The 16,587-nt window shown below is 41.9% G+C and overlaps 3 protein-coding genes across 4 annotated transcripts; 1 reads left to right on the top strand and 2 right to left on the bottom strand.

The window, feature by feature from the left end:
• Positions 1-567: 567 nt before the first annotated feature.
• On the bottom strand, positions 568-2,302 carry si:dkey-109l4.3 (uncharacterized protein LOC559137 homolog). Its single transcript, XM_042707994.1, has 4 exons — positions 1,782-2,302; positions 1,314-1,505; positions 854-936; positions 568-759 (listed from the first exon to the last, which is right to left on the bottom strand). Exons 1-4 carry the CDS (start codon positions 1,984-1,986, stop codon positions 721-723), a joined length of 519 nt encoding a protein of 172 aa, XP_042563928.1. The 5' UTR covers positions 1,987-2,302; the 3' UTR covers positions 568-720.
• Positions 2,303-2,596: 294 nt separating this feature from the next.
• Positions 2,597-12,046, top strand: tomm5 (translocase of outer mitochondrial membrane 5 homolog (yeast)). 2 transcript variants are annotated; one of them, XM_012837310.3, is made up of 3 exons: positions 2,627-2,826; positions 4,088-7,055; positions 9,339-12,046. In XM_012837310.3, exons 2-3 carry the CDS (start codon positions 5,962-5,964, stop codon positions 10,771-10,773), a joined length of 2,529 nt encoding a protein of 842 aa, XP_012692764.2. In that variant the 5' UTR covers positions 2,627-2,826; positions 4,088-5,961; the 3' UTR covers positions 10,774-12,046. The 2 variants fall into 2 exon arrangements, with proteins under 2 accessions (XP_031424660.1, XP_012692764.2); XM_031568800.1 differs by lacking the exon at positions 9,339-12,046 and having other exon boundaries at positions 2,597-2,826; positions 4,088-4,653.
• Positions 12,047-12,408: 362 nt separating this feature from the next.
• grhpra (glyoxylate reductase/hydroxypyruvate reductase a) lies at positions 12,409-16,251 on the bottom strand. The gene is made up of 9 exons (XM_012837315.3): positions 16,027-16,251; positions 15,465-15,595; positions 15,183-15,255; positions 14,876-14,992; positions 14,513-14,601; positions 14,152-14,253; positions 13,752-13,887; positions 13,366-13,496; positions 12,409-13,090 (listed from the first exon to the last, which is right to left on the bottom strand). Exons 1-9 carry the CDS (start codon positions 16,110-16,112, stop codon positions 12,969-12,971), a joined length of 987 nt encoding a protein of 328 aa, XP_012692769.2. The 5' UTR covers positions 16,113-16,251; the 3' UTR covers positions 12,409-12,968.
• Between the last annotated feature and the right edge of the window lie 336 nt (positions 16,252-16,587).

The following is a 16,587-nucleotide window of genomic DNA, read 5'->3' as shown; positions in this document are numbered from 1 at the left end:
CAGTTGAAAAGGAGAAACGTGTACAACAGAGAGCTTTGTGTTGATAAGCATTAGAACTATTACAATTTGCCATTCCTACAGTCATTGAGCATCTGTCAGCTTGCCTACACTGGGTAAATACTTCAGTGTGCCCAAATCAATTCAACATCTGATTTTTGTGAGCCTTCATCTTCAACTTGTTTAAAAGGGTTGAAGATTAAAAACATTTTTGCTTGTGTAAGGAAACACGGCGTACAAAACCAGTCCAGGGTAACAGAACGCCTGGATTTGATTTCAACATGGAAGTGCATCTAAAGAATTTGGTCTTTTAGTTGGTCAAATTCAAGCTGCAAATCACAAAAATGCCTGATTATCTTGGTAATGTCTACCAAATTTGGTTGGCTTACTAGTAATTGGTCCTAGAATTTTAAGATACACTCCTATCTTAAAATGTACTCAGACTAACGTGGATGGTCTGTCTCCACCAACATATTTCGTGGTCTTCATTGTTTATGTTTGTAGGCACTTAGCTACAAGTCTTTTACACATTCACAGCAGCAGCTGACCACAGAATAGAAACAGTTTTCCATGAACAACTTCACAGTATTTACATGCCTTCAACAATGTCTGTGCTTCTGCACTTTGGTATTACATCTATGAAAAAGTGGTTGGAAAGGTTACTAGTGACATTTTGTCTGATTCTGCTCCAAACAGAGGGTCCAGATGTTCCTCCTCATCCTATCATAGGCAACCCAGAGAAGTGACTACATCCTGGAAGGCCTGCCAAGGGGATAAGAGAGTTTGCACCGTGTTTATGCATGCTTGATCCTCAAGGTACTTACATCGTATTACATCATTCACCTGTTATACTCACTTGCTGATCGGTGAAGAAGTAGGAGAGTGCGATGAATAGTTTCCTCTCCTGTTCACTGTATCTCCAGCAGTGGATAGCTTGACCTGACACAGAAATAATGTTCATCAGGAAAGATTTTGAAATTTCATTTTAGTTTTGCACCTAGATGTTAGACGTGAAGTACCTGTATACAGATATCTGTATATCCATATTGTTATCCTCTCTCCATTTAGTAAGTAAAGAGAGCGCCAAGTGCAGAGAGTGTTACATGCTACAAGTATTCTAATATACTGTGCAAAGGGCCAAAAACAGACTCATCATAAATGGGAAGATTATGCAGGCCTAAGCCTCTCAGTGCTAGGTGTGTCTGTGGTCAGTGGCCTATCAGCACTTCAGCTCATCTCTGGAAATTGGTGATCACAATCTGTAAAGGTAACTTGTTGGATTAGAAAACACAACACTGCATATGCTTTCCCAGTACCTTGAGCCTTCTGTTGAAATGCACCAGATAAATCTCCAATGAAGAACAGACCTTGCTCAAAGCTTATCTGGTCATACTTGTCAATGTTTGTCAGAAGACTACCGTTGACGGGAAGGTACAATGTGCTGCCGTTAGGTTCCCAGCGTTCAGAGAAGAACACTCCTTTCTGTCCGCTGATATGGATAAAAGGTCCTGCAATGGAAAAAGGTATATGTATTTAAGCATCAAAGAAAATCTTAAGTCATTTTACACCAAAGAGCTGTACACTATCAAGTTACAGGGACATGCATACACCTGCAGCATGCCTCAAGTTCACTTGATAAGTTGTCGAAGATCTAGCCTTTCCATTTTCACTGTGAGAATCAGGACAAGGACAATCACGCACAAGCTGTGTACCAAAAGGATTAAAGGGGTGGGAAACAACGCAGCTGTGAGAGGTTGCCAAATGAGCAAAAATATCCAACTTACTGTTCTTTCTAGAGGGTTCTGGAAAAAGGGAGTTTCTGAGTTCTGTATTTCCATTATGTACACCGTTATTTTCCTGTCCCACATCATCTCGCTTACGTTTATTAGATAAATATGTAGAAGAGGCATCACCCTGTCCATTTCTCCATTTCTGCTGGAGAAGTCCATTGAGGCTCTCGGAGGAGAAAAGCCCATTGGAGAGCTCCATTGCTTCAGTTACAACAATAATACAACAAAATGGATTCAGAACAGATGAATATATTTCAAGATAGCTAAGCAAGAGCCAAGGCCATCGAATCTTTACAGAGAAACATCACTTAGGTCAAGTGCACCACTTAAGAAGCTAGCTCGCAGACATGAACTATTGGATTTTAATTAAATCTAGCTAGCGTCTCTTGAGTGCAGCGCGTTGGGAAATGCTGGCAATCTGAAGCATATAGGAAAGCACTGATGGCAAATAGCCCTTTATAAAATTATAATGGCGCAGTCTGCAGTAAACCGGGCGAATTACCTTGTCACATAATTAGTTATTGCGCCCACTGATTTCAACGGCACTGTGAAAGTTAACCTAAAGAGAGCGAAAATCAAAACATTTGTTCATGACAACGTAGAGCGCCTCTATATTGCCTGGACTATAATAGCCACAAACAGCGGCATTATTTTAAAAGTCAGCACAAATGCAGGTTACGTATTATATGTATATTTCTAATATTTTACAATGCCCGTCTTGTATGGTCCTAGACGAAAATTATATTAGATAAACTGACTTAATCCACACTGGCAACTGCTAGTATGCCATGACTGCCTTGAAGCTAGAAAAAAAATAAAACTACACTTCATGACGTATTTCCGTTAAGGCTCACATGGTAAAGTCACTGCAGGTTCTGCTAGCTAGGTCAAGGATAATTCATCTACACCTAGTCCAAGATGTTTAAACTTGAGGGTCTTGGTCCTAAAATGGACCCAGAGGAGATGAAAAAGAAAATGAGGGAGGATGTCATTGCGTCCGTGAGGAACTTTTTGCTATACGTCGCTCTTCTCAGAGTCAGTAAGTATCACCGATGACTGATTTTCTGCCAATTGAATTGGCTACCGGTGCTTCCTCCTCTTGTACTAGACGTGCACAGTGAAAGGTGTTAACTCGTCTGTATAGGTTTGGAACAGCATAGTTTCGTAAGTGGTAGAGGGAATACGAAGTGTTTTGACTAATGAAATGCGAAATTTCCATTGAGCAGTAGGATTTAAATAGCTGCGATGGCTGTCACTAGCTAATTAGCTAGCATATCTAGCTATACTACTTAGCCTTGTCGGTGCGGTGGGTCTCCCTCTGCAGGCAGCCATTGAGTTTGCTATGCGTTTAAAAAAAGGATTATTGAGGCTCCTGCTACGGAAAACCAAAACGCACTAGCAGATGTACATAATAAACCAACTTTTTTTTGTTGTTGTCCATGTAATTCCCTCTATTAGTGGATCACTGATTTAATTTCACACCCAAACTAATAGTCTTAATGTACAAACACGCGTTCCTTCGTTCATAGTCTGACTATAAAGGACAAAGTTGCACGCGTAGAAAACACACCCACTGATTGTAGTGATTCTCACCTAGCCGCAGGTCTAGATGGGTGCAGTGGTGCCCCTTGACTCAGTTTTAGACTATGGGGGATAGGGCTGTCCTAAGATTCAGTATAGTGCAGCAGCATCTTCCCTTTAACTTAATCAATAGGAGACACAGGGTATGTTTGTCTCAGGTTCTTACTGTTTTTCAGGTATGTTTGTAGGTAGCTAGTTTTCGTATGGTCTGTAAATCCATTTGATTGGATATGTTCACGTGACAGACAAAATAATTACACCTGTCTTTCCCACCAGGTAAATACTATTTACTATATAGTTGTAAGGTCGGAAACCTGCAAAAATGAAACAAGCTCTTTGACATATCACCATCCAAAGATTGCCCAGAGACATGCTTCAGGAATCATACAATACTGTTACACTTGTAAGATTTTAACTCTGAAGACTTGCTGTTATGATTATAACTCCTAGATTTTCCATCTTGCTGTCTTACCCCTGACCTCCATTTATTTGTCATCATAACTTAATATACTACAAAACTCGTCCAACACCCACTGAAAGACACTTTTAAATATGTCTCCCCTTCTCTCTGTCCACACTTGGAACATTGTCATAAATCAGATAAGCTAGATCAGGACTGATTAAACAAACATTGACTATGAGTTTGGAGAACAGTGCAATCAACATTCTTGACTGAGTGTAACCTTTTGTAATTGTTTATATTTGTTGTCTTTCTTCAGCGCCTTATGTTCTAAAGAAACTGGACAGCATATGAAGTGGCCCTTTGCCCCATGTTTGGACTCCACTGAAGCCAGAATCACTTGCAAAACAACTGCGGTCAAGATCCTGCATACAAAAGATTTGCTGATTCTTCAGACCTTATTCATGGGACATCAAACCACCCTCTATCTGAACTAACTGTATGTGTGATGTGAATACTGTTGGTTATTTTGCCTTTTTTTATTTTGTGTAAGCTACAGAATGTAATTTTATTTTGAAATGCTGTAATTACTCAAAATGTTCACCAAACAGTTATTCACACTACTTCAATGAGCGATTTTGTTTCTGTAAGCTCAAAGAAAGAGAATGTCTTTACTGTGGCGGTGTGAGAAGATGGGCTGGTCTAGTGGCCAGAGCAATACATTTGTGGAACATAAGAATAGCACTGCATGTTGACTCTTACCAGCAGCTGTTTTCAGTTAGAAGTATTTCATGATCAAGATAAGATGTAGCCTGTGGGCTCTGTCCTGTGAGTTAATCTCAAATAAATGCATACAAACTCTAAAATACAGAGTTAGACATTAAACATGCAGTGTCACCTGTCTACCACCTGATTACCAGCTTGCTTCTCCTCCTAGCAGTGAGGCTTAACTGGCATAACTAGACATGCCATTACTATTTATTTATTAATTCCACTTTAAACTCTAAAAAAAGCTAATCCTAGGTGGAGACCAGGTGATGAAATGAGGGTAATGTTAGGTCATGATCGTTTCACTATGAGATATGGATTGGTTTCCATATGTATCCACTGTGTGACATGCATTTGGAATACAATACAGCATGATGGTTAAGTGCATACGTGAACCAAAATTAGTGAAGTGGCAACTATGGCTGAGGTTTACAAAGATACAGCCTCCATAAATGGTGCTCACAATGAAAATAATGACCTGAGCCTCCAGACTCCAGTACACATGATGGCGATATTTCACTAGAAACAGCTCACGTTAAAGTGCTTCAGTATTTTGGTCCCCTCTGATAGGCCATAACACTAACACTGCTTGCGAACTATGTTCGATGTATGTATGCCTATTTGTATAAACTTGCACACGCTTTTGAGACATATTCTGCAGGTAACATTGTGGCAAGTTGATGGCGTTGATTGACTAACTTTAGACATCCTAGCTTGTTAACATTTGCTAGGGGAAAAAAGCTGACATAACTTTACCTTAGCTCAGCTTTCAGCGTGCGCACTGCGCAGGCAGTATGGGAAAAGAACCATTGATGTGAGTTGCCCGCTTGTGTTGTTACTCTCAAGAAAAGGATTATTAACGATTGTAATCTAGAATTTGCTGAAATAGCTTAGCCAGCTATAAATACGTTCTATTAGGTAACAGTCGACTCATCCTCTAGTGTCAAACTAGCTAACCATAGCTACATTAATGTACTATTTAGCTAACTATTGTCAGATAGCTAGATAGCTAAATTAACGTTAGCTATCGATGTTACACCACTAGTTCCACATCCTCCAGTCCTTAGACCTAAATTGTACTTGTATGTCACCTTTTACACCGAGTTTATTGTCTTTGTGATAATAGTCTGCGTTGTTAGCTAGCTAGTTTGTCCAATTACAACGATTATTTCCCCAATGATTAGTTGGCTATTTCATAGCTCCCCTTGTGCTGCCTAGCAACAAGTGGCATGGTTGAGCAACTGGTATCTCAGGACCAACCTAATGTTTACATTAGCAACCAAAGTTTAGCTTACTTTGAAAACGGTCGTGTATTGTTATATTTGTAGCTTGTATCACACCACTGACTATCTGGGTATTCAGTATCGTTAACTTACCCAAGCAACAGGAATCGCCTGATCGTTGTGGCCATCAAACATTGTTCCGATGAATATAGAAAATACAGAAATGGATGCATTTGACGTGGACTTAAGTTCAGACACAGATGAAGAGTCTGAAATTGATAGACCGAGGTCAAATACTGTTGCACTTGCTGGCATGAAGTCAACTTTTCGGTCTGCAGTTGTGACAGAGGAAGAACTACACAAACTGGAATTAGCTAGAAATGAAGAAAGTACATGGCGACAAACACGATGGGCTGTGAAGTGCTTAACAGATTGGTTGGAACAACAAGAAATTAAAGTGAACTTTGCAAATGTTTCAAAGGACGAGCTGAATCTGATATTGCGACAGTTTTATGGCTCTATTCGCAACGCAAAAGGTGAATCCTACAGCATTAGCAGCTATCTGGGACTGCGCACAGGACTCAACAGGTATCTTAATGAACCTCCACTGAACCGTTCGTGGTGTATAATGAAAGACTCCGACTTCAAATCTGCAAATAATGTATTTCTCGGACTCATAAAAACAATGAGACGGGACGGTAAAGACAAGACAAGTCACCCTACGTCAGTCTCACCCTCAGATTTGAAAATCATAAGGGAATCTCATGCATGTAAACCCAGCCACCCTAGAGGCCTCCTAAATAAAGTGTGGTTTGACATTCAACTTCATTTCGGACGCTTGGGTAGAGAAGGCAATAGAACACTAACGAAAGACTCGTTTGTATTTAAAAGAGACGAAATTGGGAGAAAATACTGCACACTGACATCCAGCGATGTAACGAAAAACCATAAAGACATAGCGGAAAAGGATTGTGAGAACAATCGGGGGCGTATGTTTGCCAGGCCAGGAGACAAACTGTGTCCAGTTGCATCACTAGAGAAATACCTCCGCAAGATGCCACCCAATGCACCAGCCTTTTATTTACATCCCAAAAAGACTGCCTCTGAAAGAGACACAGTATGGTACATCACAAGTCCCCTTGGGGTCAATCACCTTGCCTCAATGCTTCCACGGATATGCAGAGAGGCTGGAACTGAACAGATATACACCAACTATTGTTTGCGAGGGACAAAAGTTCATCGCCCGCCTGATGTTGGTCATGAATCACGAGAGATCATCTCTGTCAATGGACACCGGTAAGCCATAGAAATGTAACAGATCAGGATACTGAAACAATGTTTTTTTTTTACCAATTCATTGTCATATTGATTAATGTTTGACAGGAACTGACAACAAAAAATGTAATTTTATTCATATAGCACCAAAACAATACAATTGTCTCAAGACGCTTTACAGAGCCCAGGACCTGAACCCCCATAGAGCAAGCACAATGGTGACAGGGGCAAGGACAAACTCCCTGTTAATCAGGAAGAAACCTTAAGCAGGACAGTAGCAAATTAGGGGGGGGCCATCTGCTTGATGTGTTCAATTCGTAAAATAGCATTTTTAGGAATATGTCATCACATCACATCACATATGTTGACTTCATTGGTTGCAGTGTCATTGCCCAAAGGATCTTGTAGGTCACTTCCTATGGTGTTTACAACATTACACTTTTGAAATGCCGGTAGTAAGAAACTGGCAAAACTACTAAATTCTTATTTTTTAGAGGAAATATTTGTCATCTGTCATGTCATTTGTCGCCACCTTCAAACACAAAACACAAGTTATACAGCATAAACTATGTACAGCATGGCAGATGGTTATAGGGAGATGAGATGTTTGTCCTTCTGCATCATGTTGGGGCTGTTACCCTGAGATATAAGCATAATTATTATTATTTCCTATAACTGTATGCCTATTCACACCATTAGCCTATAACACTGTTATTACCTGGATTATGTAGGCCTATTTGTTGTTTTCTTGTTCCATAGCCTTTTATTGTAGACCTAATTCTTTTTGCTGTTTTGATAAAGCTATTTTAAATGTGTCTAAATCTCGTTGCCAACCTTACAATATCTAAAACCTACCACCTGAGCAATCATGTGAATTACTGACTTCAGAGTTCATTTAAACTACTGGACACACCCCCCAGGATGTTGTGATCATAGACGTCTACGGTTGCGATCGCAACTCTTAACAATCCCCGTGAATTCCGCGTGTTGTTGCAATCTTAACCAATCACCGCAACTTTCCCGCAAATTTTACCAATCATCGTCGTCTCCCACAACCCCCTCCCTTCAGCCTGGTTCGAGAGCTGCAGCAGACATGTTTGAGTCCAATTCCTCACATTTGCCCACCAAAATAACAGCAAAAGATCGCGAAAAGAAGTACCCTGGCATTCTACACGAAAGCGGAGGGAAACTATTTTGCACGGCATGTAACATTGTGGTCGAACATAAGAGGAAATCGTCTATTGATAAGCACTTTACCACCGCAAAACATAGAAAGAAAACGGCAGAAAGGCAGGCAGGACGTCAGACGAGGACGAGACAGATCACAGTGACACAGGCTGTTGCATCCAGGTAAATTGCGAGCGCTGAAAGAATCTTATTTCGCTTATCTACCCAACTAAATGAAATAGTTTTGTATCGTTAAAAAAGTTATGTATACTGTTACTGAAGGTGTGTTGTGTTTGAGTGAAGGACTGTGCACTTTATGTATTCAAGACAATAATGGATACAAAAAAGAGTACTTGATTTTGCATTGCTTAGGCGTCCTCAGAATAAATTATGCTTAATTTTGCTGTGAGGTTCTGTGCACTTTAAATTTTGAACTGTGATTTTTCTTTTTTCATCATATGTGAAGGCTGAGACATTCATAACATTTTATTCAGTCTTACTGATGGTCCTTTTGTAATACCAACAGGTGCACTTCGTTGTGGATAAGTAAAGCCTATTTTGCTATATTTCTGTAGTCCTGGTAATCTTTTGTTTAGAGGACCATTTCTCAGTGGTTTTGTTCATTAATTTATGTTTGTTCATTAATGACTTATTCTTCAACAAATTATCTCAATTATAATTACAAAAAGGGAAATTCGCAACTTTTTATCTCAACTTTCTCTTGCTCCCGTAATTTTATTGCAACAAACTCCTAAAAAACACCGCAACTTTCATCGCAATTTTTTGGAAAAGCTCCGGCGAAATCAGGAATTTTAGGCCGCAACTATCTCAAAAAAGGCCCGCAAAATCCTGGGGGGGCTGACTGGTTGTGTCAAGCACAGCATCAGACTTGTCTTGGCTTGCTATTCTTCCATACCCACTACTATCAATACAATCTGAATGTCCCAAATGTACAATAACCAATATCACCATTCCAAAACTAAAACTGGCTGATCACCCAAACGGTGCACTGGACAAAGTGCTTTACAGAGAGGAAAGTTGAATTGCAGCTTCAGTCAGTTTATTATTGCAAAGTTTGCTACAGCCATTTTAGCATTGGAATTCAATTCATGCATCCATGTCTTTTCTACCATACAGGTTCGTGGAGTTTCCTGGTCACTTCCAGAAGATTTTTCAGGAGCTGAATAACCAGCGCACTCAAAATCGTCTGTGTGATTGCATCATTGCCGTGGGAAACCAGTACTTCAGCGCACACCGCTCCGTACTGGCAGCTTGTAGTTCCCACTTCCGCTCTCTATTCTGCAACTCAGACACTTGTGATGTCCAACAGTATGTTGCAGGCCCTGATGGAAACATGAGACTCCTACAGCTAGATTCAGAGGTGGTGACCCCTGAGGCATTCTCGACACTGCTGGATATGATGTACTCCTCCAAACTCCAGCTGGACATGTCCCAAATCACTGACTTGCTGCTGGCGGCTTCACACCTGCACCTTAATGCAGTGGTCAAAGTCTGCAAAGAAAAGCTCTCTTCAAACCCCTTGCACACATCACTCTCCGGCGGTCACACTGCCACATCGCAACCTAGCCACCAGGAGGAGGAGGCAGCCAACAGCAGCAGTGAGGATGACGAGCAGTGGGAGCCGGCTCAGGAGAGCAAACAGCGGCAGGGCCACAAACGGCGTCGGCTCAAGTCTCCTGCAAACAAACGCCGGAAGTTTAGTGGTGGCGCTAAAACTGTCAAGTCTGTGGCAGTGGCCTCTGCTGAATCTCCTGTGCCTGCCCTGAGCCCTGCCTCAGAGGTGTATGAGTACGAGTATGAGATGTCACCGTCGCCTCAGGCAGACAGCCATGATCTTGAAGCAGGGGTGCAGACTGGGGAAGCCAATGGATTCATTCTTAAAGATGAAGATGAGGAGACAGCGATCATAGAGGTGAAACATGAAAGCGACATCTCTTCACCAACAAGATCGGAGACAGCAGAGTCCACAGTCCAGACCGACACGGAGGACGACTTTATGAATGAGGCAGCTGCTGATGGAGAACTCAAGACCACAGGCTGTAGTGAGGAGCGTCACACTACCAGCCAGCCACCTGACAAATTACTCCGTAGCAGCAGTAACATCATCATCTGTGAGACAAGAGGGGCCGTGGATGAACCCAGCGTAAGTAAAGGCTTGGGTGCTAACCAAATCCTGGGCTTCACTTGGCCCATCACTCCCAAAGTCATGAAGGTGGTTGGGATTTCCAGGTTTGCTTCTGGTTCTAACGCGCTAACAGTCGAAAAAGAGGTCAACGGGACCACACGGAGCACTGAGGTGGCAGCATCAACCTCATCCATCTCGCTGAAGCGTGCCTCAGCAGGTGCAGGAGATGCTGTCGTCTTGCAGTTTGCAAAGGCAGGGTCGGGGAGTGTTCTGAGGGCTGTAGGGCATAGCCCTGCTCTCCAAAAACCACACACTACTTTGCAAGCCCCTGTCGTGAAGCCCCTCAGACGGACTACCAGGGTAGCTAAGCCAAAGCCACCGGGCTACCGCACCATTGCCCCAAAATCGTCCCCTCCTGAGAAATAGTGTATTCTTTGAATTGTTACTTGTGTCGCACAAATAATTTTGCATTGCCTGAGCTCCAAGGTTCCTGGGTGTGAAGGCCATGGTGGAGCACATTTGTGTTCTGGTCTTAAGCTAAATACTACAATAAAATAAGACAGGCATATTCAAAGATGATATCCCTGACTGATATGTGTTTTTGCCTTGCGTTTAATAGGGTGTACAGCTAGGTCATGTACCCGCCATGAATACTAAACAAAGACCAGTCACCAAGATAGTTAGGAAGAGTAGACTTTGGTCTCACATAAGCTAGAGTAGAGACTGATTTCATGCATTGATTGTCACGTCATCTTGCCACGTACAGGAGCCCTTCAATGGTGATGTGCCAGACCGTGGCACTCCCTGCCCATATGCCCAAGGACTTTACTCCCTCCGCAGCTCCACCAGTTACTACAGTGGGCATTACAAGTGATGTTGGCTTAGTGGATTAATAATTAGGTTCAGTGATAGCTAGAAGTTTGCTCATATCAGGAACCATCGGTGATAAAGCCTCACCCTGATCCTCCTTCTCCCTCTTCAATCTTACAGATGTGAGTTTTGTGGTCTGTAGTGAGATAGGCATGCTCGTAGAACACATACAAAAAGGGTGAGGTCATTAAAGCTATGAAAGAAAAAAAACAACCACTTTTCTTTCACATTTATGTCCACGTTTCTGCTACTGTAAATACAGAGGACAGGTTTGAAATGAAAATGTTTTTCTTTTTTTTCGTAGTGTCTCTTTTTGTATCCAATTTGAAGTTAGACACCAGTACTGATGAACCATTAATGAGTATGTTATGCTGTTAACCAATGTTGTTTTGATCTCAACTTCTATGTTTTGTTCTCGAGGATATCCTGTAAGTACACATCTCTGCTGAACAGTTGGCACAAACTGTACGCCTGCCTGCTTGCTCTCTCAAAAGAAGTTCAGCAGACCAGGCCACCTGAGCCGTATCTGAAGTAAACACTGACTTCTCTGTGGCACGTAGACTGAAGGGAAATATCTGTATCAGTGAAGCGGCTTCCACACCTTACAGTCAGTTTCTTAACAGGAAGGATAGCATCACTCAAGGACAAGCAGAGAACTACATTCCATCTGACACGCGTGTTTTAAGGTTACATATTGCGTTTTTTTAAAGTTACTTTAGAGTTTCTGTTGAAGTGCATGTACTGCCTGTTTTGCCTTAAAGATAATCTTAGTGATAGGATAAATTATCCCTTTTAAATATTTGCTGAGTTTAAAAGTATTTTCACAAACTTGTTCTGTTGTAAGTTCTCTGTGGTGCCTACAGACACTGGGTGCCTAAACACACCTGGTTTCACGCAAGTGTTATTACATGTATGCCTTTCAAGGATAAATTGGTTTTAGAACTCTACATAAATTAAAGGGCCGTACACATTCATCTAAAATCAACAAGGAGGGGGGGGGGGGGGGTGGGGGGAATCTTAATTTATTTTCTCTACTGACGAAGCAGAACTGAAGCAGTAATGTTGACAACACAACTGACTTCTCTGCATACTAAGTTAGCTTGAAATGGAAAAAACCTGAAACACTCGCTAAAGACTTGTAAATCTGCTGTACAATGAAACTGTGAAAGAGGTCATAATAAAAAAAAAAAATGTTTTTAAATGCTTTTATTTAAGTTCTACATGCAAAAAGGAGTGAACACCGGCACAAGGAGTGCTATGGATGCTGCTGCCATATCAGTAATCAAGTTCTTCAAGCAATAATTGAAACTCAGTTGTTCCCAGTAGTCCACTGTGAGTGGCTCTTATGCACATGCTCCCATCAGAGCAGGAACACAAATTCACATGTAAGGAAGTGCTTCGTTAGAAATGTCTTATATAGACCTTCAACTATTTGAGAAATCACCACAACTTGCACTACGTGCAACTACACTATACTATTAAGGCACATACGCCCCACAAGATCCATCATTATTTAGATTCATAATATTGGCTATGTGAAACATTGCTTGCTTTAGTCATTAAGTGTTTATTTAATATATTAGTTCAATATTTCATTAAAAATGAAATTACTATCTTTCCAAAAGACATGTTCTAAACAGACCTTAGCATCCAGGTCCTACGTAATGAGCTGATAAGACACAGTTTGCCTGAGCAAAGAGATGGCACTGCTTTGACTGGCTTGTGCCCTGATGAAGGGAAAGGACCAGGCACTACAGCTTCAGTTCGGTGGGCATGGCGGCACCTGTGAGCCCTGCCAGTAGGTTGTTGGCAGTCAGTTCTGCCATGATGCCACGAGTGGCGTAAGTGGCACTCCCAATGTGAGGCAGGACCACTGGAACAAGAGGAGAGGGGGTATATAAATATTAACGCTGAAGCGCATGTGTATTATCATGTAGATCCATGATAACAAGGTTGAGAGGTTTAAAAAAAGAAAGCACTTTGAGAGGTAACAATAATAGGTGTAATTGAATGGGGAAACAATCATCCAAAGAGCCCTTGATCATACAATGGAGGTGAAAATAACAGAATGAGGCTATTGATATCAATGCCGATTTAAAGAGCTATGTTCAACGTAATGTAGTGTGGACTTTTTTGAGGGTCTCTTACCACAGTTGTTAAGGGTCAGTAAGGGGTGATCAGTGGGTAATGGCTCAGGTGTGGTGACATCCAGACCAGCTGCAGCAATCTGCCCACTGGACAGAGCCTCATGAAGGTCCTCCTGATTCACCACTGCACCTCTAGGGGGCGCAAAAACCACACACAGACAGTCTTATGTGGAATGTACCATACCGCTGTGATAAACACCCAAGGAAATGGAAGTCATGAGTTAAGTTAGTTCTAAACTGCAATGGAAATGATACACCTGCTTTTTAATTTGCCTAAAAGTGTATGCATTATAATCAAGGACGGCACCTTTAAAAACCTGTACAAACTAGCCTACAAACCAAGACCAAATCAGTGATGTGGCTGCGCTATCTGAGTTTTCCCGTTACCTGCTGGTGTTGATGAAGACTCCAGTGTTCTTCATCTTACTGAAAAAGGCTTTGTTACACATGCCTTGCGTGTCCGGAGTAAGGGCACATGAGACGACGATGAAATCACTCTCAGACACGAGTGTGTCCAAAGGCACTGACAAAGGACAAGGGAGAAACAAACTGTTACTACAGTGTGCTCACATGCTACACATATGTGCACATACATGCAAATTACAGCATCATCATCCTCTGACAGCATCATCATCCTCATCAATCTGACATGGCTTCCTGTATCCATGAACTGCTTTCTCTCCTTTGTGTCCTCATTATATTCCCCTCTTATAAGTCTCTCCTGGTACCCTTGTCGGGCATGCAGTCTTATCATACTTGATTTTCCCAGCTGAGTTATTTGCCTTACCAAATTCCCCCTCCACCTCTTTCGCCCCTGGCTTGGTCCCTCTGCCAGTGTACAGCAGCCTCTTCACCCCAAAGGGCATCAGACGTCGGGCAATGGCCAGGCCTACACAACAAGACACACAGCTGCTGTCAAACTATGGGATGAGTCAGCCTGACACTTACTAAACATATCTAACAGGCTTCTCCGAGATTGGCACTCTGAGATTCTTCTGAATGAAGAGTGCGTTACAAATAAAATTTATTATTATTATTATTCTCCAAAGTAGTCAAAATGGTATTTTAAATCTGATAAAGTATAATGACAAATCATTATCATGTTGAATACAATAAAAACATTCACAGAATGCAAGTTGTGACTCTACCTATGCGCCCTAGTCCAATGACGCCCACTGTTGAGCCAGATAGACCATATCCACACAGCCACAGAGGTTTCCAGGTGCTCCAGCCTCCACTGGAGTAGGAAGTGACACGGGGGAAGAGGTCAGAGGTCAGAGCAGTGACTAGACACAGTGTGTATGCATATCTGAACCTATATCCCCTTTCAAATACTCTACAGAGATAACAGAACAAGCCTACACTTAAATAACTTATAGCGCTTGCAGTTAAAACCTCTGGAACATCAAGAGCCATGCATGCCACTGCTTCAGTTGAGAGATAGGAGACAAGATTTACAGCACTGTTGGCTCTGTGATGGGATGCATAAGATACACACAAAAGATGCTGACCTTTTGACCTCCTGTACACCCTCTGGCAAACGGCGGGCAGTAGCCAGGAGCAGAGCAACGGTGAGTTCTGCTGTGGCATCAGTTAGAACATCTGGAGTGTAGCCAATTCGTATCCCACTGAGACAGATGAGATCCCATTACATTATTAGTTTTTAGCATCCAGCTATTCATAGCTATGTTTTACAGTTAATTTCTGATGGAATCAATATGATATTACACAAATAATTGCTTTAGTCAGCATGATCATCTAAAGTTGATGCGCTGAAGATTCATAGCCAATGAAATGTAGGTATTTAACGTCACACACCGTTTCTTGATCTCATCCATAGACAGATGATCAAATCCCACTGACATGGTGCTGATCACCTTTAAGTTGGGGCCTGCAAGACACGACCGCATCATTATGATGTTGACCTATCCATTTTGACCATTACTGATTTTATATACCACAGTGTTCATTTATATGTATTAGACATAGGCCAACTCTGGTCAGACTGTGTTAATCGGATAAATCAAATTCTGATCATCTCTTTAATTTAAGAAAAGAATCCACCACAACAACCAAGACATAACGTAATATTGACCCTACCCGCAGCGTCAAGAACCTCAGCATCAATCCGGTCAGAGAGGAGACAGACGAGGCCGTGTGCACCGGACACGCTCTTCAGAAGTTCAGCGCGTGGCACTGGCTCGTCAGAGTCCCACACGGAGAGGTTACAGCTGGGTGACATGACGACAGGAGAAAGTGGAGACTCAAAGTTATGTAGGCACGTAAAAAAGATACAACGTGTAATTGTGTAACGTAATTGTTGATAATTGTACAACAGGTTTTACATTACTTTTCTAATATTTAACACGGATAATGCATGCGTTTTGACCTAAGAGAGTTTATGGCTAGCAAGTAGCCTATGTGTAGATATTACGGTAGGTCGGTCACTGTTCAGACTGGAACGTGTGCCGAGTGAGAGAATGAGTGTTTTCACATGTATTGCTAGGAGGAAAAACTATGGAGTAACACTATCAGGCCATGCAACCATTTAATATTTTTAGTGAAACTTTCCACATAACTGTCGACGAGCAGCAAGTGCTATGCACAATATGTATTGACGGTACGCATAGGCTGCAAGAGAAAGAAAAACAAACTTGCATACATTCCAGCTTGTTTAAGTATTTTCATCCCTTCCTGTGGAATACGCCTGGTCACGAACACTTTCATGAGCTGCTGTGCCCCCTGCATTCTGCAAAAACCTCAATGATAGCCCAATAACTGAAAATGACACGGATCAATTGGACTCTGAGCTGAAAAGGTCCCAAATTAACGAAGAGAGCCGCCCGCACGTTTGACAGAGGTCGCTGTTTGCATGACGTGTCGGGTTCTCTACCGGCGCCTTGGAGTGACGTCAGAGGTTCGATTAAGAGCAGAAGTTCATCTGTATTGACATCTGGTGGGGGAGTAACAGTTTCATGTGTCCATGGCATCTAGTGGACCCATCTTAAAAAAGATACTATAGAAACTATGCAATAGCATGTCAGCTGCCCCAGTTTCTGAAATGGTTCAGTTTGCTCATTCTTAAACTTCACGGAATTCCTATGTATCCATATCCCTGAGATGTATAAGGGTATGTATGGTGTTAAAGGAGGTAACAACAGTTTAAGATGATTGCATTTAGAAAATATAATCTCAGTACTCTCATGACGAAAACTGAGTTTGC

Source organism: Clupea harengus, chromosome 6 (assembly GCF_900700415.2).
Source record: "Clupea harengus chromosome 6, Ch_v2.0.2, whole genome shotgun sequence".
In the NCBI taxonomy this organism is placed as follows: domain Eukaryota; kingdom Metazoa; phylum Chordata; class Actinopteri; order Clupeiformes; family Clupeidae; genus Clupea; species Clupea harengus.
This window is presented reverse-complemented; position numbering and strand designations above follow the sequence as displayed.